The sequence below is a fragment of the Chionomys nivalis genome, chromosome 26 (genome assembly GCF_950005125.1).
Source record: "Chionomys nivalis chromosome 26, mChiNiv1.1, whole genome shotgun sequence".
Taxonomy (NCBI): Eukaryota; Metazoa; Chordata; class Mammalia; order Rodentia; family Cricetidae; genus Chionomys; species Chionomys nivalis.
The window spans coordinates 10,655,268-10,678,199 of record NC_080111.1 but is presented as its reverse complement, the minus strand read 5'-3'; the positions used below and the strand labels follow the sequence as shown (position 1 = coordinate 10,678,199).

At 45.3% G+C, this 22,932-nt stretch overlaps 1 protein-coding gene across 1 annotated transcript in view; it reads left to right on the top strand.

The window, feature by feature from the left end:
* Nucleotides 1-22,932, top strand: part of Lama1 (laminin subunit alpha 1) — a 116,169-nt gene that overhangs the window by 68,295 nt on the left and 24,942 nt on the right. Inside the window, exons 27-41 of the mRNA XM_057758732.1 lie at nucleotides 479-606; nucleotides 1,294-1,414; nucleotides 2,464-2,601; nucleotides 4,297-4,418; nucleotides 7,337-7,423; nucleotides 8,074-8,267; nucleotides 9,204-9,346; nucleotides 11,693-11,782; nucleotides 14,142-14,253; nucleotides 14,461-14,623; nucleotides 17,851-18,061; nucleotides 18,249-18,365; nucleotides 18,485-18,648; nucleotides 21,211-21,346; nucleotides 22,022-22,115. Coding sequence (XP_057614715.1) covers nucleotides 479-606; nucleotides 1,294-1,414; nucleotides 2,464-2,601; nucleotides 4,297-4,418; nucleotides 7,337-7,423; nucleotides 8,074-8,267; nucleotides 9,204-9,346; nucleotides 11,693-11,782; nucleotides 14,142-14,253; nucleotides 14,461-14,623; nucleotides 17,851-18,061; nucleotides 18,249-18,365; nucleotides 18,485-18,648; nucleotides 21,211-21,346; nucleotides 22,022-22,115 — 2,020 coding nt within the window. The remainder of the gene's footprint in view (nucleotides 1-478; nucleotides 607-1,293; nucleotides 1,415-2,463; nucleotides 2,602-4,296; nucleotides 4,419-7,336; nucleotides 7,424-8,073; nucleotides 8,268-9,203; nucleotides 9,347-11,692; nucleotides 11,783-14,141; nucleotides 14,254-14,460; nucleotides 14,624-17,850; nucleotides 18,062-18,248; nucleotides 18,366-18,484; nucleotides 18,649-21,210; nucleotides 21,347-22,021; nucleotides 22,116-22,932) is intronic.

Here is a 22,932-nt window from a genome sequence, read left to right as displayed (position 1 = left end):
GTTCATTAAGGATGTGAACTTGGCTGTCAGGTAACAAAAGTCTAGGGTGTAATAAAAGACAGAGCAAGAAGGCCCTGGTCTAAGCTCCAGTGAGCTGATCAAGAGTTCTGAGCGTGATTCACATTTCATGGCCTCACAAAAGCACGGCTTTGCTGCCCACAGCTTTATATATGCAAGTTCAACTCAAGTCCAGATAAATTAAATGGAAAATTCTAGAAAGTCTTTTTTAGCTCTAAATTATATACTGTGAGATGATGAAATTGTGTGTCCTGCCTAAGAAGCGTCTCATCCCTTTAGCTAGCATATTCTCCTTGTATGCCACCTGCCCGTTAAGTCACAGCAGATCTTTGTCAGTTCATCAACCTGAACAGGGCTGATGTCTGAAGTCACTTATGAAAGAGCCATGTTCTCCTTTTAAGGCTGTAGGTCTGTGACGATTTGAGCTCTCAATTTAATTGAACATATTCCTCATCCACAGGAGTTTTGGAAGTATTTTAACTCTGTGTCCGAAGAGCATGTTACGCACTCCGATTTCATGTCTGTTCTGAGCAATATTGAGTATATCCTCATCAAGGCATCATACGGTCAAGGATTACAGCAGAGCAGGTAATTGGAAGCCCCTAGACCAGTGGTCCTCAACCTTCCCAACACTGAGACTTTAATACAGTTTCTCATGCTGTGGTTCCTGACCAGTGGTTCTCAGCCTTCCCAACACTGAGACCCTTTAATTCAGTTCCTCATGCTGTAGTGACCTTCAACCATAACATTATTTTTGATGCTACTTCATAACCGTCATTTTGCTATTGTCATGAATTGTAATGTAAATATCTATATTTTCTAATAGTATTAGGTGACTCCTGTGACAGGATCATTTAACCGTCTCAAAGCGGTCATAGCCCACAGGTTAAGAACCACCGTTTCTAGAGCTTTGAATATTTTCAGTATCTGGCGGAGAACTGGAAGGTTTGTCCCCTCATCCTACTGACACCTTTATTAATAGATACATCTCTGTTCTTTAGCCAAACCTGGGTAAACATTAATAGCTTGTTAGTCAGCTTTTTGTTGCTGTAACACAGCACCCGAGACAAGCAGCTTGAAGGCAGTCGGGCTCTGACATGATGGCTGTGGCCTTTTTCTGCAACCACACACTCCTGCATGCTAAGGTGCTTTGTGATTGTGAGCAGAAGGACCCCACGTGATGGGCCTCAGATGCAAATGTTAAACCATGTGTGTGCGGTGTTTCTGGAAGTGTCTCACATGTTGATGCTTCTTCTTTTCCCAATGGTGGCTCAGAATCGCCAATATTTCCATGGAGGTTGGCAGGAAGGTTGGAGAGCTGCCCCCTGCGGGAGAGACGGCGTCCCTGTTAGAACACTGTGTCTGTCCTCCTGGCACCACGGGATTCTCCTGTCAGGTAAGGAGCCTCCAGTTCACATCTGCTTCCTGGCTTCCAACTGAAGTGTGTTCATCTATAGCAATCCTGCATGGGGAATGGAACGCATGGACATCTACGGTGTCACTTTTTATTGTTTTTAGAGCTTTAAAAAAATATAAGTTTTCATTTAAATACACATAAATTCATATTTATTGTCTCCACCAACTTTTAAGTGTGGAAGTGAGCAGTGACAAGGGCGTTCACATGGTTCTGTAGACAGTCGTCCTTCAGGACCTTCTTTCTCTTCCCAGACAGAAACTGCATCTGTGCAGCCACCACCTGCCCCTCACTCCAGCCCCTCATCTGCTGTTCTGTTCTGTCTGCCTCTGCTCCAAGTTCCCCACATAAGGAACCCTGCAGTGTATCTGCATTTGTGACTTTCGTTTTTGCTGAGATTTCTTCCCTTTTAAGGCTAAATACTACACCATCACTTGGACACGTTCACTTTGCCCATCTGTCTGTTCATCTGTGGTGATGTGGGCTGCTTTTGTGAATAGCTCTGTGGGGAAGGGAGTGTGAATGGCTCTTCGAGTTCCCTCATGTCGTTCTCCTTGAAGTAGCCTTCTTAGGCATGGCTAGTGCCGTTTTTAATTTTGGAGGACTACACACTGCCTTTCCTCTGCACCAGCTGTGCACGAGCACCCCACTTTCTTTAATCCTCAGTGCTTGTTCTGTTCACTGTTTTGATTGAAGGCATGGGTTTTGCGGAGAGCTGGACACTCGTTTTGTTGTTGAGAGCGTATTGAGATAGTGTCTCACTCTGTTGCCTAGGCTAGCTTGAAACTTACTCTGTAGCCTAGGCTGGACTGAAATTCACAGGAGTCCTTCTGCCTCAGTTTACCCCCTGCTGGATTGTATGTCTAAGTCCCCATGCTCAGCTCTGACTGTGGATTTCATCTGCATTTCTTTCTAATAGTGGTGTTGCCCTTCTCATGAGCTCCTTAGCCACCTGTCTTTGCTGAAGAGCATTTACCTCTGCCCAGCTTTTAACCAGTGTCCTCTTTCTTGTCCCTTTTGCCTCCCTGTAGGACTGTGCTCCTGGGTACCACAGAGGGAAGCTCCCAGAAAGCGGTGGCTGGGGACCCCGCCCTCTTCTGGCTCCTTGTGTGCCCTGCAGTTGCAACAACCACAGTGATGTCTGTGACCCCGAAACTGGCCAGTGTCTGGTATGTTTGCTTGTGTGGGAACTGACCTCAGTTCACGCTGATCACTCAGTGTGACCTGAAAGACAGCCAGGAACCAGGCAGACCCTCCAGCTGGTCCTTGCCACATGGCTGTTGCCATGGCAGTCTCAAAGACATTGAAACCTCCTCCTCCTGTCACTGGGAAACTGGCAGGGTTTGTTTGTTTCTGTGTCTCCCTCAGCAACGGATACCTCCCTCACTCTAGTCCTCAGCAACAGGTCCTTGTTTCTCCGCTACTTTCTGGGGTGACTTGTTCTGTGGGATGGCAGGCCCCAGGAAGCCAGGATTCAGGGTCTGCTAAGGGAAGCACTTCATGCTCGCCATGCTGGGGTTGACAACCAACAGGGCCAGTGCCTAGAGCTGTTTCCATCTTAGCTCGTCATCTAGTACTCGGTCCTTGTCTGTGTTGTGCCATGTTGATGAAACGAGTGTTTTATTACAACTTATTTTTGAAGAGATTGCAGATAGTCCTTCTGAAGGGAGACCCATTTGAGAGGTTGAGCGGATCCTAATCAAACTTATCTTTAGCAGATGAAGCAGGAATAAAAGTTTTAAATGAAAGGGTGTTTTTAGCTGCAAAGAGTCTGTAAAAATAGGCTTTAAAAAAAAATATTTGGTAGCAATTCCTCTCTCTGTCATTTGTTGCTACCAAGGGAAAAGGTAGAGCAGGGGTGACTGGCAGCTCATGGTCTCTGTTTTGCTGTTGTTCCTTCTTGGATGCATCATACGCGGAGCCCTGTGCACAGCGGCCCAAAGAGTGAGGGACTGAGCAGCAGAGATTTTCAATAGACCTGTGATGATCTTCTAATTTGAAGGTCACTGGTTCAACTAATGGCATAAAATCTTAACTGATGTTCATTTGCTTGTTACAAGAACCTGCTGGTGGCACTCTGTGACCATGAGTTTCCTCCCTCCTTGGTTTGCTTCCCAAGCCACCGCAGCTCCCTGCGTGTGAATGTCGGATCCTGGATTAGTTATTTTTCTGTTTTCTCTCCCTGCCTGTGAATATGGAATCCTGGAGTAGTGCCTTTCCTGCCGCTGCGATGAAACAGAAGGAGGAGTTTATTTTGATTTTCGGTTCCAGAGGGGGGTCCATATGTCTGTCATATGGAACTCATGGCAGCAGGTGGCCAGAGCAGGAAGCTGAGGGATCACATGTCAGCTGTACACAGGAAGCAGAGAGTGAGCTAGGAATGGGGCGGGACTTTAAACTCTCAAAGGCCACCCCCAGTGACTTGCCTCCTCCATCAAGGCTCCATATTCAATAACTTCCCTTAAACAGCACCAACAACTGGGGGCAAGTACCCACATAAATGAGTCTTTCCTCGTACCAACCACACGAAGCCCTAAAGACCCATGGGCACACCACTGGTCTCCATCTACTTTAGCTCGAAGGATCTCAGTCCTGACTGTATTGGTGTCCTGGGTCTGTTTTCCTCCAGGAGAATGTATTAGCAGTTTCTAGGCTTATGTAGTCCTATGGTCAATAAAGGCCCCAGATCTGGAAAAGCCTCCAGAATTCTAGAAAATATAAAGAAACATACCCCCATCTTCCTTAAGCATTAAAGAATACCTTGCTGATGTGAAACACAGTTGGTTAAAAAGCTGTTCCCTGGTGAGAGTCATATCTGACTGTTTCCCATTGCTTCTCTCTTCCGCTGAAATGCTGACCTTTAGAACTGCCGCGACCACACAGCTGGTGACCACTGCGAGGTGTGTGCTCCCGGCTTCTATGGGAAGGTGATTGGGTTGCCTGGAGACTGCACCCCGTGTACCTGTCCTCACCGCCCCCCTTTCAGGTAAGTCCATGCTGGGCAGCCTGACACAGCAGCTTCCTGCATTCCTAAGCTGGCTTTCATTGTCTCCAATGAGAAGTCTGGTGTAATTCTGATAGGTCTAACTTTATGTGTTACTTGGCCTTTTTTCTTCGCAGCTCTTAATAGTCTTTCTTTACTCTGTATGTTTATTGTTTTGATTATTATGTGGCAAGAGGACTTTTTTTGGATCCAGTCTATTTGGTGTTCTGTAAGCTTCTTGTATCTTCATAGGCATATCTTTCTTTAGGTTGGGAAAGTTTTCTTCTATGATTTTTGTTCAATATATTTTCTGTGCTTTTGAGTTGAACTTCTTCTATACATATTATTCTTAGATTTGTCCTTTTCATGGTGTGCCATATTTCCTGGATATGTTGGGTTAAACTTTTGTTAGATTTAATGTTTTCTTTAACTGATGAGTCTATTTCCTCTATAGTATCTTCAGCGCTTGAGATTTTCTCTTCCATCTCTTATATTCTGCTGTTCATGCTTGTGTTTGTGATTCCTGATCATTTTCGCATGATTTCTGTTTCTATAATTTCCTTGGCTTGTGTTTTCTTTATTGTCTCTATTTCAGTTTTTAAGTCCTGAATAATTTCTTTCATATTTTTGATTTCTTTTTCTTGGTTTTATTTAAGTGATTTGCTGATATCTCCCAATTTTTTGTTTGTCTTTTCTTCCATTTCTTTAAGGGAATTTCTCATTTCCTCTTTTAGAGTTTCAAACATTCTCTTGAAGTTATTTTTTAGGTCATTTCCTTCTGCCTCATCCATATTTAGTTGTTCAGGTCTTGCAGTTGTAGGGTCTTTAGGTTTTGCTGGTGTTGTGTTGTTCTTTCTGGTGTAGCGTGTGTTCTTACCTTTTCTATTCATCTTTTCCTCTAATAGGTGTGGTTGGGGCTGTCTGAGATTCTGTTCAACAATCTTCTAGGTGCCAAAGAATCCAAAGCTCATATGGTTGTTCCTCATGGTACAGCCAGTTCCACAGTTTTAGTTACCCTGTTGGTTACTCCGTGTTCCTGTAAATATCTCAGCGTTCCCGTGCTTTGCTCTGCTCCCTTGGAGTCTGCTGTCTCAGGCCTACTTTGGCCTAGGTTACCGGCTTTGACCTGTTTCTGTAAATCCTGATCTGGATTCCCTCCTGCAGAAGTTTCTGGCTTGGAGTTGGACCTGCAAAGGTTTCTGGCTCCGGTCTACTGCCTCAGAGTTCCCAGGCTCGGGTGTGCCCAGAACCACAGAGGACCTGGCTTAGACTTACTCCCTCAGAGGTCCTAGACTCACTTCGGACGCGCAGAGGTTCCAGGTTCCTGCCTATTCTCTTTGATATTCCAGACCAATTCCTGGACCCACAGAGGTTCTGGCTCAGGCCTGCTCCCTCTGAGGTCCCAGACTAGCACCTGGCCCCACAGATATCTCTGGTTCCTGCCTGCTCCCTTGGAGGTCCCAGATTCACTCCCAGACTGGCTGAGGTCCTGGCTCAGACCTAGTTCCTGGGAGGTCCTAGACTCACACCCAGACCCACAGGGGTCCTGGCTTAGGCCTACTCTCTTGAAGGTCCCAGATTAACATCCAGACCCTCAGCAGTCTCTGGCTCTGATTCACTCACTCTGTGATTACTCCCCTGTACCTGTTCTGTTGGAGATCACTGACTCTGGATCTGGTCGGTGGCTCAATCCTGATCTGCCAGTGTCCTGGGACTGGATTGGCTCCCAGGACTGGATTTGCTCTTGGCTTCTGCTCCCATGGAGCTCGGTTCCTCAGGCCCTCTCTATCCTAGGTAGCTGTTCCAGTGGAGACCACTGACTCTGAGTCAGATCACTGGCTCAATCCTGATCCCCAGTGTCCCGGGACTGGGTTGGCTCCCGGAACTGGATTTGCTCCTGGCTTCTGCTACCTGTGAAGCTTGCTTCCTCAGGCTCTCTCTGTCCTAGGTCGAAAAAGATAATTTCTCTATATATATTCCACATCTGTGGCCAATGGCTGTGTGCACCCAGAGAAATGTGTCCGTGGCTGTTTTGCCATTCACTGTGTGTATTTCCATACTGTTGAATAATTTACTTTATTTCCTTCATCAAAAAAGGATAACCATGCCCCCAATCCCTTAGACATATCTATAAGGTACGAGAATATACAAACTTGAGAAGCCACAGCTCGCTTGGTTCATCTTCCCCGTATTTATTTCCCTGAAGTCTGCCTGATTATTTAAGGAGATAGATCTTGGAGGTGGTTCAGGGCTGGTAACTCACGCTGTGGATGTCCAGCTTACTCCCCTACAAGGAACCAGACCTGATTTCCCACTTCCTTTGAATCAGGTCCAGTAACCTGCAGTTACCCACTTCAGCCTCCAGGTGGCATCAGGACAGTTTTTAAAAAAAGATACTAATCAAAAGCTCCAACTGGGCTGTATCAGTTTACTTCTGCTGATCTACCCGGTGGCTGCCAGTCATGTTTCCCTGTTCCACCAAGTAGATTTTCTGTGACTTGTTTTCTGCACATCGTCGCAGTCCGTGGTACTGTACTAACCAACAACATTGTCTTCCTGTTTCCCGTGCCTTGTCAGTTCTATTGCTGTCTAATAAATATGGCAACCCCTCTCTCCAAATTGATTTGGAAAGTTTTCCTGGGTAGCTGGCTATGCTCTGTGAGACGGATCTACTTAGCACTCACCTGCTGCCACCTTGCAGCAAACGCCTCTTCTGACGCTGGATACAGAAGACCTCCGTGTGTCCCATAGCGTTGTCTGCAGGCTTCGATTCCTTTTGTTCTACAGAGTTGAGCTCTAGCCGCTTGTCCAGCCACCCGGTATAATCACTCAGTGTTTAGAACGTGAAGATGAATAAATACTTTAAGATAAAGAGTTGAAGCTAATCTCTAAAATTTTCTGTAAAACGATTTTTCTTTCAGTTTCAGTCCCACCTGTGTCTTGGAAGGTGACGGTGGTTTCCGGTGCGACGCCTGCATCCCTGGCTATGAAGGACAATACTGTGAAAGGTGCTCTGAGAACCGTCACAAGAGCAAAGGACGCCCACTCGTTGTATCTCACGTGGGCTGTAGTTAGGATAGTGATCTGGGAGTCCCTACACATTTGTTTGTGCAGATGGGAGGCCACATCGATAATCCATAGCAAGGTCTCCTAAGGGGAGGGTGTTATGGTGCCATATTATTTGTGTTTTAATAAATAAGGAATGCCATCCTAGTCAGCCATATAGACAGGCAGCGATAGTACACACCTTTAATCCCAGCAGCCGTACTATTAGCCATAGAGGCTGGGGAGGGTGGTGCTTGCCTTTAATCCCAGCAGCCATACTAGTTAGCCATAGAGGCTGGGGAGGGTGGTGCTTGCCTTTAATCCCAGCACTAGAGAGGAATATACGATGGGAGGAGACAGGTCTCAGTTCTGTCTCAGGCTGAGGATTCCTGCAGGCAGGATCACCCATTTCAGTCCCGGGATGGCTGCTTTACTTTTCTGATCTCCAGGTTGAGCCCCAGTATCTGTCTCTGGGTTTTTATCATTCGTGCTACAGTGTGGGCTCTGCATTTCATTTGCAAAAGGGATGACGGCCACTGGGCAGAGTTGGCACACGTGTGTTCCTGGTTGGTGCAGACTGCCCTGTCTATACCTACTGTCCCCATTTCGATAGGTGCTCTACAGGCTATCACGGCAACCCTCGTGCAGCAGGTGGCAGCTGCCAGAAGTGTGACTGTCACCCCCAAGGCTCTGTCCACAGTGACTGTGACCGCACATCTGGGCAATGTGTTTGCAAGCCAGGAGCCACGGGACTCCGGTGTGAGGAATGCCGGCCAAGATACATCATGACGGAGAGCGACTGTGTTTGTAGGTGACTCTTCTGTGTGTATCTTATGTTAGGTTTTCCTTGCTGACCTGGCTGTCTCACCCACAGGGGCAGTGGGACACCACTAATCTCACTGTACTTTACACTTTATTGCAATTCCTTGAATTAAACCTTTAGTTGTGCACAGATAAGCCAACACATCTTGGATTGTGTAGGGTCGTGTGTGATGGTCCAGGCTGACCCCAAACATCACAGTTCTGCTTCATCTTCCTGTTTATTGACTGGGATTACAGAAACATGTACTACACCCAGCTAATAATTTTTATTTCATAACTTAGCTGTATCAATACTCCCTTTTACTGAAACCAAGGATCAGTCAGTGTGGAAGAGGTGTTGTCATTTATGTTGACCGAATTTCGGGTCTCTATAGATTTCTCCAGTTCCGACGGATGTCTGTCGAGTACAGGGAAAAGTCATTTGGGTGTCTTCTTTGTGGGTGATGGGAGAGGGTTAGAGGGGATGAGTATCAGGGAATTGGGAAAGGTTTTTACTTTCATTCTGTGACTGGTATAAGCCAGCACGCCCCCGCGTGTGTTCTCCGCTGCGTTCTCTGCTGCTCTCTGCTGGAGGAGGAAGTACTGGCACACACTGAGACCGTGGGAGTGGACTTTGGGGGGAATACCGAGACAGCTTGTAGTCAGGCCCAATTCTAGATGAGCAGTGGCACTGTAAAGGTTCAAGTGGTGGGAAGGCATGATGCCTCGGCCACTCTGAGGCTCAGCTCCTCCTTTCCCTGTGACTTTGCTGAGTTTCCCTTACTATAGGAGAATTGCAGCTCCCTTGCGGCTGGAGTGAGAATGAGGTGTGTGGTGCCTGGAGCCCCACTGTGTGTTCTCTTTATAACACCGTGACTCAGTTGCTCAGTGTTCAAAGGCTATTTGCATTAGCTTTCGTTTTCTCCCCGTTTTCTCTTCAAGCCTGTGATGATGAGTGTGTGGGCGCCTTGCTGAATGACCTGGATACTATCGGCGACGCTGTTCTGTCTCTGAACTTCACTGGCGTTTCCTCTGCTCCATATGGGATCTTGTCAAGTCTGGAAAACACAACTAAATATTTCCAGGTAGGTACTAAGGATGTGGAGATGGTGGGCAGAAACACCTGTCACTGAGAGAGAAGGAGTATTGGGGGGGGGAGTCATTTGTCTCCCCAGCCTTTCGATCCCCCATGGGTGTCAAGTGACAGTGTCCTCATCCCAGACCTCACTGGGGTCTCTGGGGAGCTCTGATGGAGCTGATTCACGGACACCTCCTTGTACTTTCTGCCCACGGATTTTGTCCCACTCTCTAGAAGTCGGCAGCAGCCCTCCTTTCTGTTCGACAGACCTTTGGGTATTTGAAAAAGCTATCCAGATACAAATACTAGGAATAACAAATCTGTCCCTCATTAGTGCTGGTTTATGCCAAACATAAGTGTTTTCTGTTACGTGTTGCTATTTTAACTGGAGTTCAAGGATATACAAATAGTCTTCCTCCTTAGAAGACAGTTAAAGTCTCAGAGGGTCAATCTTTTATTTGTGTTTTATCAAAAGATCTGACCAAAAGGAGAGTAAAGTTAAGAAATTGAATCATAGATAGTACCCTTCTCTGGAATGTTAATTTAATTGGAAAATATTGCTAAGTTATACTTTTTACCTTCACATTACAATTTACAATAATCTATCCACCATGACATGCAGTAGGACAATGGATGGTCATTACTAAATAGTGTTTTACAGAAAGAGGCTCTTCTTGTGTGTGCTTTCTCCCCCCTACACTTACGCTCACACACACTCACATACACTCACATTCACACATACTTATACTCACAAACACTCACACACACACTCATTCACACACACTCTCACACACATTCAAAGACACATTCATACTAACACACACAAACTCACTCACACTTACACACTCACTCACTGGTGCTGAGGAAGAACTTATGGACTCCAGGAAATATTTTTATATTACTTTTTATCAAATAGCAAAATGTGCTTTTAAAAGATGGGTGATTCTACATTCATTAAGAAAATTCTACAAAAAGAAAGGAAAGAAGAGGTTTTTTTATTTTTTTATTGAAAAAAAAAAATTCTGCCTCCTCCCAGCCTCCCATTTCCCTTCCCCTCCCCCCACTCCTCTCCCCCTCCCTCTCCAGTCCGAAGAACAGTCAGGGTTCCCTGCCCTGTGGAAAGTCCAAGGTCCTCCCCACTCCATCCAGGTCTAGGAAGGTGACCATCCAAACTGACTAGGCTCCCACAAAGCCAGAACATGAAGTAGGATCAAAACCCAGTGCCATTGTCCTTGGCTTCTCATCAGCCCTCATTGTCCGCCACGTTCAGAGAGTCCGGTTTCATCCCATGCTTTTTCAGTCGCAGTCCAACTGGCCTTGGTGGGCTCCCAATAGATCAGCCCCACTGACTCAGTGGGTGGGTGCACCCCTCGCGGTCCTGACTTCCTTGTTCATGTTCTCCCTCCTTCTGCTCCTCATTTGGACCTTGGGAGCTCATTCCGGTGCTCCAATGTGGGTCTCTGTCTCTATCTCCATCCATCGCCAGATGAAGGTTCTATGGTGATATGCAAGATATTCATCAGTATGGCTATAGGATAGGGCCATTTCAGGTTCCCTATCCTCAGCTGCCGAAGGAAGAGATATTTTAATATCTACTCCAGCCATCATCTACACAGTCAATAAATGATGTGCTCTGCCAGTTAGGTCCCAGGGATAGTACTGTACTTTGAATTTATCAGATGAAGTGCATAGTTGGTTCAGACTGTAACTAACCTTGAATGGTTTACTCTAATGTAGTCCATTCATCCATCCCCTTAACAATGCTTTGTGTTCGTATCCAATACTATCCAGAGGGCAGGAATGTGAACTGAATTGTTTCTATTTTTTACCAAAAGAGTGAAATTGGACAAGGTATGTACACTCTTCCTAAATAGTAATGTAGCTGTTTCATAGCACTGTGAAAGGTTTGCATAGCTAAACAAGAGGTTAGGATGTTGGGATGGATTAAGCACTTAGTTACAAATAATCTTAAAAATCTTTTCCTTATTGAATAGATTTTAATTTTCTTAGGAAGTACTTTTTCATGTACCGACAATTATAGTTAATATTTATAACTTTGACACTGAAACCAAGCAGTATTTGGTCTATGATGCCGTCTGTTTGGAGTCTGCTTACTAGACCAGAGTTTGAATTTATGTCTGTCTGAGAGCAACCCAGAAAGTGATAGCAAGGAATAATATTGCTGTAATTGACAGTTGGTGATGAATGAGTGAGCCCTTTTACTTTTAAGTAACTATTAAAAGCAATCACAATGTATTTCCGTAAAGCAATTAGCCCACAATTCTCTGAAGAATGGAATATTTTAAAGTGATACAGTAAACAATGTAATACTGCTTCTTTTTTCCCCCCTTAGAGGTATTTATTAAAAGAAAATGCTAAGAAGATTCGGGCAGAAATCCAGCTTGAAGGTGTTGCAGAACAAACAGAAAACCTGCAAAAGGAGGTAAATTCTTTGCAAAAAAAAAAAACAAAACCCAGCTCCCCTCCAGCCTCCCAGGGCAGCCCTTGGAAGCATTTGGGTTCCCATCAGCCTTGCACAACAGCCCCCAGAAGCCTTTCAGTTCCCACCAGCCTCTCAGGGCAGCCCCTGGGAGCATTCAGGTCTTCTCCACCCTCCCAGGGCTGTTGGAAGGAGGCCGCTTGTTCTTCCTGGCCACTCGGCTAGCTTAGACCCAAAATAATCACACAGAAACTGTATTAATTAAATCACTGTTTGGCTCATTATCTCTAACTTCTTATTGTCTAGCTCTTACATCTTAATTTAACCCATTTCTCTTAATCTGTGCATCACCAAGAGGTCATGGGCTACCAGCAAAGTTTCAGCATGTCTGTCTCCTGTGGCTCCATGGCTTCTTTCTGACCCTGTCATTCTTCCTCCCAGCATTCAGCCTAGCTTTTCCTGCCTACCTAAGTCCTTTTTTGCTATAGGTCCAAAGCAGTTTCTTTATTCATTAATGGTAATCACAGCACAGAGAGGGGACTCCCACATCACAGGGAAGCTCTTGGGAGCCTTTGGGCTCCATCTGGTGGGTTCCAGGAGGCCCCAGAGGTCAATCATCAAATGGTTCTAATCCCACAATCCTCTGTAGTGAAAAAGGTTTCTAAGCAGATCACAGTTGCCACACATGGTTCGCTTATCTGCTTGCCTTCTCTTCTTAACCCAAGGGGAACTAAAAAATTGTTGAGGTTTCCTGCTTTTCCTAAATCCAGTCATCATGGGGTTTGTGAGGTGGAGTGGCTTTGGTACTTAGTGGTCCTTGACTTGCAGGTTTCAGGCCAGTTGAATCTGATGGTTTTAGGTCCTAGATAGAATTAGCTTGGTTTTCATGTCAGTAGGGAATTATTTAGTTTGTTTACCTCATAGAAGGATATGAACCACCAAAACATCTTCTGATTTGTACCGGGTGAGAGGGGCCTGTTATCAAGTATATTTTATTATAGATTTCTCAATATGTTCAGACATACACAGCCATGCATGCAGAAGAAAGTACTGTCTTGATGCCAGGAAATTTGAAACCAAAGATGATATTAGAAGAACTTGCATGTTTGAGTGAGGACTTTGGGTCCCTCAGCAAGCAGATATTGTCTAGAAAATAATCTGATTAAAATAATTTTTCTCTCATCATGAAAGAAGCTTCTCTTTGGCGTTAAGGAGAAAATACCTGCAGGCCCAATCCTGTTATTTTATAGTCTTTAATATTACAATCACAATCTTCTTTTGACTTATGAAATTACCGAAAAGAAATGACAGCTGAGGGCAGTTGTGTCAGCGTCGGGGCTGAGAGTTTTGTGGTCACGGCCTCACTCCCACTCCTAAGGAGGTGCTGGTGTGACCCCCATGTTACTGATCAGGCTGGAGGTGGACAGCTCTACTGGCTGCGAGATTCAGGCCTTACGCAGTCTTCCTGACAACTTGTTCTTGTCTCATAGGAACTAAAACCTCCCAGGCAGTGAGGTTCCACTTCCGGTAGTCAGTGTGAGATCCTGCACTGCACACTGACATTCTGGTCTCCCATCTCAGAAAAGTACATGTTGTTAACTGTGCCAATATCGTGGCACATGCCTTGCTCATGTGTCTGCAGTAGTGCTGGTGTGAGCAGCCTACCACACTGCCAGCTGTGTACAAGTCTAGCACACTTGTATGAAGTATAATCTGCTGCAGTGACAGTGACAGATGGTGCTGCTGCCAACCGAGGTGTTTACAGGATGGTATTTCCCCTGACGGCAGTGTATCCCTGCTCTGCCACCAGGCTCATACATCCCGTATTCGTTGAGTTCCTGGATTTTATCATATTCTCTGGAGCTTGCTGTAATCTTACATGATTGTATTCTTCATGACCCAAGGAACAATGGGCTGCACATTAATGTTTGTGTGTTATATTTGCACACATAGAAGTACCATTTGGCTTAGGTGTAAGTACTCAATGCCTATTTGTTTAAGGAAGCACACAGTGTATATGGACAACAGAGTATCTCCTAAGGAGTGCTTTCTCTTGTCACTCGGTGACATGTGACTGTACTTGGGTACTAATGTCATAAGAAGGCTTTCACAATTGGACACAAGCTTTGCTGGTCATCTAGACTGTTTGTAAAAATAAACCACCTTTCTCAAAATGAGTGTGTCTTAGGTGATTTCAGTATCAAGTCAGTCAAATCTGAGCCTAGAAATATTTACCTTGGTTTGCATGATCATGCATCTTTATGATCTGGATATATTTTGTCCCTTTAAAGAGGCAACAGCTTGTGTTCAGAAGCTCATATAATATTAAACCACACTAACCTAGTCCTTCCTGCCCTGTCAGCTCACTAGAGTTTTAGCAAGCAGTCAGCAGGTGAATAAAGCAACGACAAGAACTGTCAAGGGGACTCAAACCCTGTCCACGTTCATTGAGCAGCTGCACGCCAACATCAAAGGTAGCGTGGACGGGGCTCTCCTTTTGGGACTTTGTGCTTTGTTGGTAGAAAGAGTCACGATCGCCTTATGAAGCACATGAACAGTGTTGGGCTGGGCTTCCTAATGCCAAGAGACTGGGCCATCCCATAGCACGGGGACCCTGAAATGCCCGGGATCCCTACTGTCTACCTTGTAGAGGCTTACCTAGTGACATATCTTATCTCTAGACATCACAGAAAAGGTGGCAGCTTTGAATGAGACCTCACATGGGGACGTCCAGCCACCCATTTCTGCTCTTCAGAGCATGCACCAGAACATTTCTTCTCTGCTGGAACTTATAAAGAAAAGGAATTTCACAGAGTCGCACCAAAATGCTACCCTTGAACTCAAGTAAGTCCTGAGCACTGTTCAACCATCAACGAGAATCAGGCATTTGGGTGCTGGAGAGGGGAAATTTTGGGGAGAATGATCTTTGAGAATTAATATTGTTAAGTGAAGAGAGAGGCCCAGCTGTCCAGGAAATGAAAAGATGAGTACCTGCCTCTCCATATACAGAAAATAGATCAGGGAAACCAGTATAGTCCATTTCTGCGTACTGTGCAGTAGGCTCTGTTTTCCTGTGACTTGTAGGTTAATTTCACCTACTGCAAACCAGAGAGCATAGTAAACTGTTATGTAGATCACACACAGGGTGGTCTGTCAAGAAGAATAATGGAGAACACCTACATGATCAGCTCCAGGATAGATGGCCACTGTCAGCATCACAGAGCTCGGTTCTGCAAGCTCTCATAGAACCGCACAGTGTGCAGCCCCAGAGAACGGTTGTTCGTAGACTCGGGAGCTTGCAGTTTCCTTCCTGGCCCCTTTCTAGCTTTTTCCACATGGTTGGTAGCTGGCACTGTCTTTCCGTCAGGTAGGTTGAGGATTATTTTAATCAGTTACACGAGACTCGCTCATGCTCTATTCTTTCTAGTAGCATCGGAAGTGTGAATTTTGTTTTTGTAAATTATCATGTGATAGATATCTTTAGCAAGCCTTTTCTGTTATTTTCCATATTTCTATATGTATTTTTATATAGATATTTATGCTACAAGTTTTCGCCCTCTCCCTCCCTTCTTTTTTTTTTTAAATATTTATTTATTATGTATACAATATTCTGTCTGTGTGTACGTCTGCAGGCCAGAAGAGGGCACCAGACCTCATTACAGATGGTTGTGAGCCACCATGTGGTTGCCGGGAACTGAACTCAGGACCTTTGGAAGAGCAGGCAATGCTCTTAACCACTGAGCCATCTCTCCAGCACCTCCCTCCCCTTTTTTGTCCCACTCCCCCTCCTCCTTTTTCTTCTCCTTCCTCTCCTATTTTTCCTCCCCCTCCTTCTCCTCTTTTTCTTTCTCCTTTGAGGCAGGGTCCCACTGTATCCCTGCTGGCCTAGAACTTAAAATTGTCTCGTCTCAACCTCCTGAAAGCTGCGTTTACAGTATGTGTCTATGCAGACTCTGCCCTGCCTGTCTGGGTTTCAGGACAATAGATTACCAGAGTAGATAGTAGGACCAGATCATTTAGTCCCAGGATCTGCACGTGGAGGCTCCCTAGTGCTCAGTTCCAGATCAGTTCCACAAGGATGCAAATGTAAGCACTGTGCGCTTTCCCCCAGGAACACACACATTAGGTTCATCATTCCTTTTGCCCTTGAACATATCTTTGGCCTGCTGCTTTGCTTGGGTGGAACTTAAAAGGAAAGGCTTGGTTGGATAGGTTTTGGGATGAGATCTCATGATACAGTCACTCGAATGTTGGTTCAGAAAGTCCGGACAGGCCCCCAAGAAAACTGAACTGAATGCTGTGAAGGCAGCAAGATGCCAGAGCAGGTAACAAGACCACAGAGTGCCCAGCTATGCCAGCGAGAGTAGCAGCTCTGTCTCCTGCTGCTGACCCACGTAGGACAAAATCCTTGCCTATGAAGGAGCTTAGTAAGACGTAGATCCCCGGGCTGGTCGTCCTAGAGATCCAGATCCACCTGTGTGAGTCCCCTTCCTCACACCACCCTTTGGTCACTCAACAGACAGATGTGAACCCCACGTGCAAATGTGATAGCAGGATTTGGGGATACCCAGAGAAACAGTAGAGCCTTTGTGCCCACCAGAGCTTCTAGACCACTTAAGAAGAGTTCATTTTTGAGAATGCATTTGAAACAAAGCAGGGAAGGCAGGGCCAGCCCCTCTCCCTCCCAACTGGCTGGGTCCTCTGGGACTGCTGGTTCTATAATTGCATCTCCCTTTCTGTTTAGAATACAGCTGTCAATCAGATTCTATACGTCTCTCTTCTATCTATAAGTGAAGTTATGACTCAGGGGGCCTTTATTTTATTTTATTTTATTTTATTTTTTTTAATTTTCGAGACAGGGTTTCTCCGTAGCTTTTTGGTTCCTGTCCTGGAACTAGCTCTTGTAGACCAGGCTGGCCTCGAACTCACAGAGATCCGCCTGCCTCTGCCTCCCGAGTGCTGGGATTAAAGGCGTGCGCCACCACCGCCCGGCCGGGGCCTTTATTTTAAACAACAGGAATTTTCTAGCCTCCACTTTCTAGTTTCTGAGATAATCCCTCTTCCAATGTCATGGGTTGTTGCCGGAATGACTTGTCATCATATTACTAATCATAGTTATTATAAAATTCATGCTCCATGCTTCATTCTGGTAATCAGCTTTGGCGCACATGCCAGTCATTCACTCAGTGCCAGACCACTGCCATCTTCAGGGACTACTGCAGCTCCCAGGATTCCATGTTACTGCAGTTCCCAGGATTCTCAGCATTTATGGCTGAGAGTCTTTAAGGCTGTGCAGTTCAGATGAGGAAAAGGACAAGGAACTGCAGGGAAGTGTGGGAAGGAGTGCGTGAGAGGTCATCTAGCCCTGTGGATGCTGAGGCATGCATGTGCAGCCCATATATGGTGGTTCTGTTGCACTTGTCCATGCTGATGAGGATGACTGGCCAGGTCTCTTCCTCAAGAGGACACCAGATGTCATTACAGATGGTTGTGAGCCACCATATGGTTGCTGGGAATTGAAATCAGGACCTTTGGATGGTGGTTCAGATGGCTCCACAGTTAAGAGCACTGTCTACTCTTCCAGAGGTCCTGAGTTCGATTCCAGCTTCCACATGGTGGCTCACAAGCATCTGTAGTGGGATCTGATGCCCTCTTCTGGCCTGCAGGCGTCCATGCAAGTACAGTAAGGGCCAGACCTTAATGTGCTCTGAACTCTGCGTATTTGACATGGCACTTACACATCCCTTCCCTCATCACACACACATGCACACGAAACATATAAAAAAAATTGCTTCTAGTCTTTAGCAATCAGGATCCATGCTAAGCTTGGTCATTTACACTTAAAATCATAACAATGAGGGAGGCTGAGGCAGGAGAATTTTTTTGAGTTCAAGACCAGCCTAAGGAGTATAGTCAAGACCTAAATAAATAAATAAATAAATAAACAAAAACAAAACAAGAAGTAAGTCACTCTATAGTCCTAGAGGAACTATGGTCATTTGAAAAATCTCTTATTAGGGTTTCAAGACCCAAGTTTTACTTTCTAAGTGGACCATTTCTGTGTTTATCAGGGCCGCTAAAGAGTTATTGTCACGAATTCAGAAGAGATTCCAGAAGCCCCAGGAAAAGCTGAAGGCATTGAAAGAGGCAGCCAGTGGCCTCCTTTCAAACCGCAGTGAAGAACTGCAGGCAGCAGAGGAGCTCCTGAGGGAAACTGAGACCAAGACCCAGGAGAGCAACCGCCTGCTGCTCCTCGTCAAGGCCAACCTGAAAGAGTTCAGCGTGAGTCTCAGTATCTCCTTCCTCCTCAATTAGGACGGTCACTGCTTAAGTGTGTTTGTAAACAGCGCCAGCTTTAGCGTCTGACAAAGGGAGCCTGGCTCCTGGCTTCAGCCGGTGGCACTTGGTGCCAAAGTCAGAAGCGGGCTTGCTTTCATTATACATCCTTAATTGGTGATTTTTGATGCAGGAGAAAAAGCTGAATGTTCAAGAAGAACAAAACTTGACCTCAAAGCTCTTCGCCAAAGGAAGAGAATGGATAGCTTCCGCCACTGCTCATGTGGATACTGTTCAAGACACCCTAACGGTAAGTGCCAATTTGGGCAGCCATACCAGTTTCCAGAGTATCCACACACCTCATCGTGTGTATACATGCACACTAGTAAATCAGCATGCATATATTTACGTTTTCATTTCTCCATGCAGCAGCTGGAGCGGCACAGAGATGAGCTCCTTTTGTGGACCAGTAAGCTCCGGGGCCACGTAGATGAGCTGGTCATGCAAATGTCCAAACGGAGAGCTCGTGACCTGGTCCACAGAGCTGAGAGCCATGCCTCTGAGCTGCAGAGCCTTGCAGGTGTTTTCAACAGGTAGGGGCGCAAAGTTTTCAAAATCCAGGAAATGCTTGTCAACCCACTGACAAGGGCAAGGATGGCTTTTTGGATGACAGCATTGAATCACTTGGATGCTGTGTTTGTGTGCACACCCATGCATGCACACTCATGTCTGCCTATGCATATGTGTGCATGTATATGTATATGCATGCCTACTTAGAAGACACACATGGGAAAGCCGTAGGACAATCTTCGAGGTCACCCCTTAATGTTGTACACACATTGTAGAACAGCGTCTTGGTGACCAGGAACTCACTAGGCTAGTTGGCTCGTGAGCACTGTCTCTCTCAGCCTCCCTAATGCTGGAATTATAAACCACTATGCTTTGCCTTTTTTTACATGGACTCTGGGAAATGGTAGGAACGTGCTCATGCCTTCAAACCAAGCATTGTGCACGGAAAAATTGCGGGTCCTATTTTACTTCTGTGGCAATTTAGATTCCCTCCCGCATCTGCCAGCTTTACTGCAGGCATGCATGTATGATGGGGAAATACAGACAGAACACTGTGCTGCATGACAGGCTAGCAAGGCTTTTCTAAGTACCTACGGTGCTCAAGCGCTCTGTGTACGAGATGCACAAGGACACTGTGTTCTCTACACATCTTGTGTTCATGGAGTCCGAGATTCAAATTGAGGATGTAGCTGCTCGTGCTCCACCTGTAGAAGTGCTGACAGTCTCTTTGCCAGTGCTCAAAGAACCGCATCCGGCATTATCTGCCTCCTCGTGGTCTATGCTTGTAATATTAGAATATAATTATTTTTCCAAAAGTGTGTGTGTGTGTGTGTGTGTCATCATGTGTGCTGCTGCCCATAGAGGCCAGAAGAGGGCATCAGATCCAAAGGAGTTAAGGTAACAGGCTGTTGTGCACTGCCCAACATGGGTGTTGGCACCTGAACTTGGTCTCTCAGCAGTTAGTTAAGCCACCCCTTCAGCTACCATCCCAAAGCTGCTTCAACTAATAGTTGCTCTTATTGCTTAAACTTTTCCTCACCTTGTTAAAAATAAAGCAGAGCTACAGGCCAGCAAGGTTCCTAGGCTTAATTACACATTGGACTTAAATTAGGGCACCACATCAAATACTGGTGTCTTGTACCTTGTTCTTCCTCCCCCGAGATGGTGACTTCAGTTCTTTGGGTTATGTGTTATGGCTTGGGATTTACAGATTTTTCAGGGAGAGGGAGAGAGAGAAAGAGAGAGAGAGAGAGAGAGAGAGAGAGAGAGAAGGGGGGGGAGGAGGAGGAGGAAGAGGAGGGAGGAAGGAAGGGAACTGGGTATTGAACCAACCAACAGCCTTGTTCATGCCAAGCAATCACTGTAACATGGAGTTATATTCGCAGTCCTCTTCGTACTTTTATCTTGAGACAAGCTCTCACTAGTTGCTTAGGCTGACCCTGAATTCACTGTGTAGCCCAGGCTAGCTCTGCATTTGTGATCCTCCTGACTCAGCCTCCTAGTCTAGGCCAGGAGGCCTAGCTAATCTTGGGGTGTTATTTGGTGAATTTATTTCTTTAAACTTTGCTATAAAGGATGGATATAAAAAGCTTAGTGGGAACATTTGTGAATGGGAAAATCGTCTTCGAGAAACAGTGTCATGAATAGGTTACATAACAGAAGCAATTAAAACCGACTCAATAGGCGATCGCCTAATTTATGTGATGAATTGAATGGCTATGAGTACCATAGCAGCCAGTCACAGAGAACGGAGATAGAGCCTCCGCTTCTCTGTATCATCTTCAATCATTCTGTAAAGAGAAGAAATTTGGGCTCCATCTACGGTTAGATTAAAATCTTTATAATATAATCTAAGAGTAGTAAAAGCAACTTGAGTATGATAGTCAACATTAAATAGCTTATTTTTAATTTATAAGTCATTAAATTTTACAGTCAAATAGCAGCAGACAGTAATTGCTGATGTCTGGGATGGGAATTGCTCAGTTCGAGAAGGTTGGCGAGAAAATGAAGTGCTTCCTTGTCACGATTCATTGTCCCCCTAGTGCTAGTGAAATCATACCCTGGCCAGTTGACAAATTCCTAAACCTTTCGCCTGCTTGTTAGAATGAAGTTCAACTGATTGACATATTATCTGACCTGATTGCAGAAAGCCAGGCAAATCTCATCAAATTGGGGTACAGCCTTTGGGGACCACATCAGCACCCCTGCATGTGGTCAGAAAGCTTTTTGAAAATTGACAAATGGTTTGCAAGAGAGATGATATACAATGCACACATGCAGGGGCACCCCAACATGAACCATGAACTTAAATGTGGAAAGTGGGGGACAGACGGTGGGAACTGATGATGACTCAGGGAAATGGTCATCATGACTTTGTGTTGATTAAAAGCAGTCGCCATGACAGGCAGCTTCTCAGGTATGTCTTCTATGTGTAGAGGGGAAACCATTTGTTTGCTAGTTCTGGCTTCTTTCCTAAGAAGAAAGAAACTAGCAAGCTTTCAAGTTCAGTATTTGTGAGTGACTCCACTAATTCGTTTTTTTTTTTTTTTTTAAAATAATGTCTCTACATAATGCGGACTTGATAGTGACCTTGAAAATGTTAGAAACGTGTCCTTGAACGCCACCAGTGCAGCCCACGTTCACGCCGACATCCAGATCATGATGGAAGAAGCAGAGAGACTGGCTGCTGATGCTCACAAGACCGCAAATAAGACAGCCTTGGTGAGAGATAGCCAGGGCTTCATTGTGCATCTTCCTTTTCTGCATTCCTTGCATGGCTTCTAGAATAGCAATTCTCAACCTGTGGGTTACTACCCCCGGGGGGGGGGGTGAACATCCTTTTCATGGGGGTCACCTAAGACCATTGGAAAAATACAATATTTACATGACAATTCACAACAGCACCAAAATTACAGTAGGAGGTTGCAACGGAAATCACCACAACATGAGGAACTGTATTAAAGGGTTGTGGCATTAAGGAGGTTGAGTAGAATTTTTTGAGCATACACTCAGTGGCTCAAAGATGTTTACCCACATTCTTTTCTTGTGGAGACTGTTTGTATTTGTTTTTTTCAGCATATCATATGCCCATTAATTCTTAAATCATTTTGAGAAAACAGCACACTATGCAGCACAACCTAGCCTTCAATCCTGAATTCAAGTGAGCCCCCTACCCCAGCCTTCTGGATAGTTAGAAATGCATTGGACCATCTCACCTATGTTTTTAAGTCATTTTTGCTTCTTTGTGAAGACTAATGACTGCAATTAAAGACAAAGGAAAAATCTCAGTTTCTTCTGATAAAGACGTTGATGCAGTCCGTTACCCATTAACAGTTTTATAATGGCCAAGTTCCTTCTTTATAACGTAACCACGTCTCTGTGTTCTTCCTCTCAAAGATCTCGGAACCCCTGGTTTCTCAGGGGAACGCAGTTCTGCAGCGCACTTCCAGGTTTCTAAAGGAAAGCATCAGTGCCAGGAGGAAGCAGCAAGGTCAGTTCGCATTTGGACGAGCAGGAGCAGTGGTCACATGGTGATGAGGATCCTCAGAGATCACTCTCTTCCTAGAGCAATTTGAAGCTCCTCGTGTCTCTCTATCCTTAATGTAGTAATTTCGTCTCATCTCAACTTCGTGTGGTTCTCGATCTTATTCTAGCGTCATTTACTTGAACGTGCACACTTCTCTGTACTTAAGACTTCCTTATGACCAAATTCCAGGGGTTGCCCTGGTTGGCACTGCCGCTGTTCTTCCTGGTGGATGTGGGGGTGCTTCTCTTTTGTTGTCAAGCCTCCCAGATCCTTGAGGAAAGGGGCTATATCCAATGCCATCTTTGTATTTTTCATCTGACTCAAACCTGATAGGCCCTCATTGAAATGTTACTGGATTAAATCATAAATAAGCCCTTTTCCATAAATACCTTATACGGTTCAAGAATTTCAGCAAGTGATCACCTGGAACATGAAAGAACTATGTCAGAAAATAACGCAGGCATGGGATTTGGGTGGATGTATAATCTGCTTCTCACATTGATGCAGGTAGTTTGTAGGGGTAGCATTGGACTGTCCCATAGCTCCATAAACTGTCAGAATCAAGAGCTAGGCCCAACTGTAGCTGACTGAACCAAGGGTTTGGGCCTGGGCATTTTTGTTTCTCTCTGTGTAAGGAGACAATTTAGAAACTCCCGTCCTCTGAATGTTACATCTTCACAGTTCTTGTTTACCAGTTCAATCATAAAGGCTGACGGGCTTTGGCTTCAGTTTGCCCAGGGAAAGGTACACTGAACTCTGGATTCTTGGCAATTTTAATTCC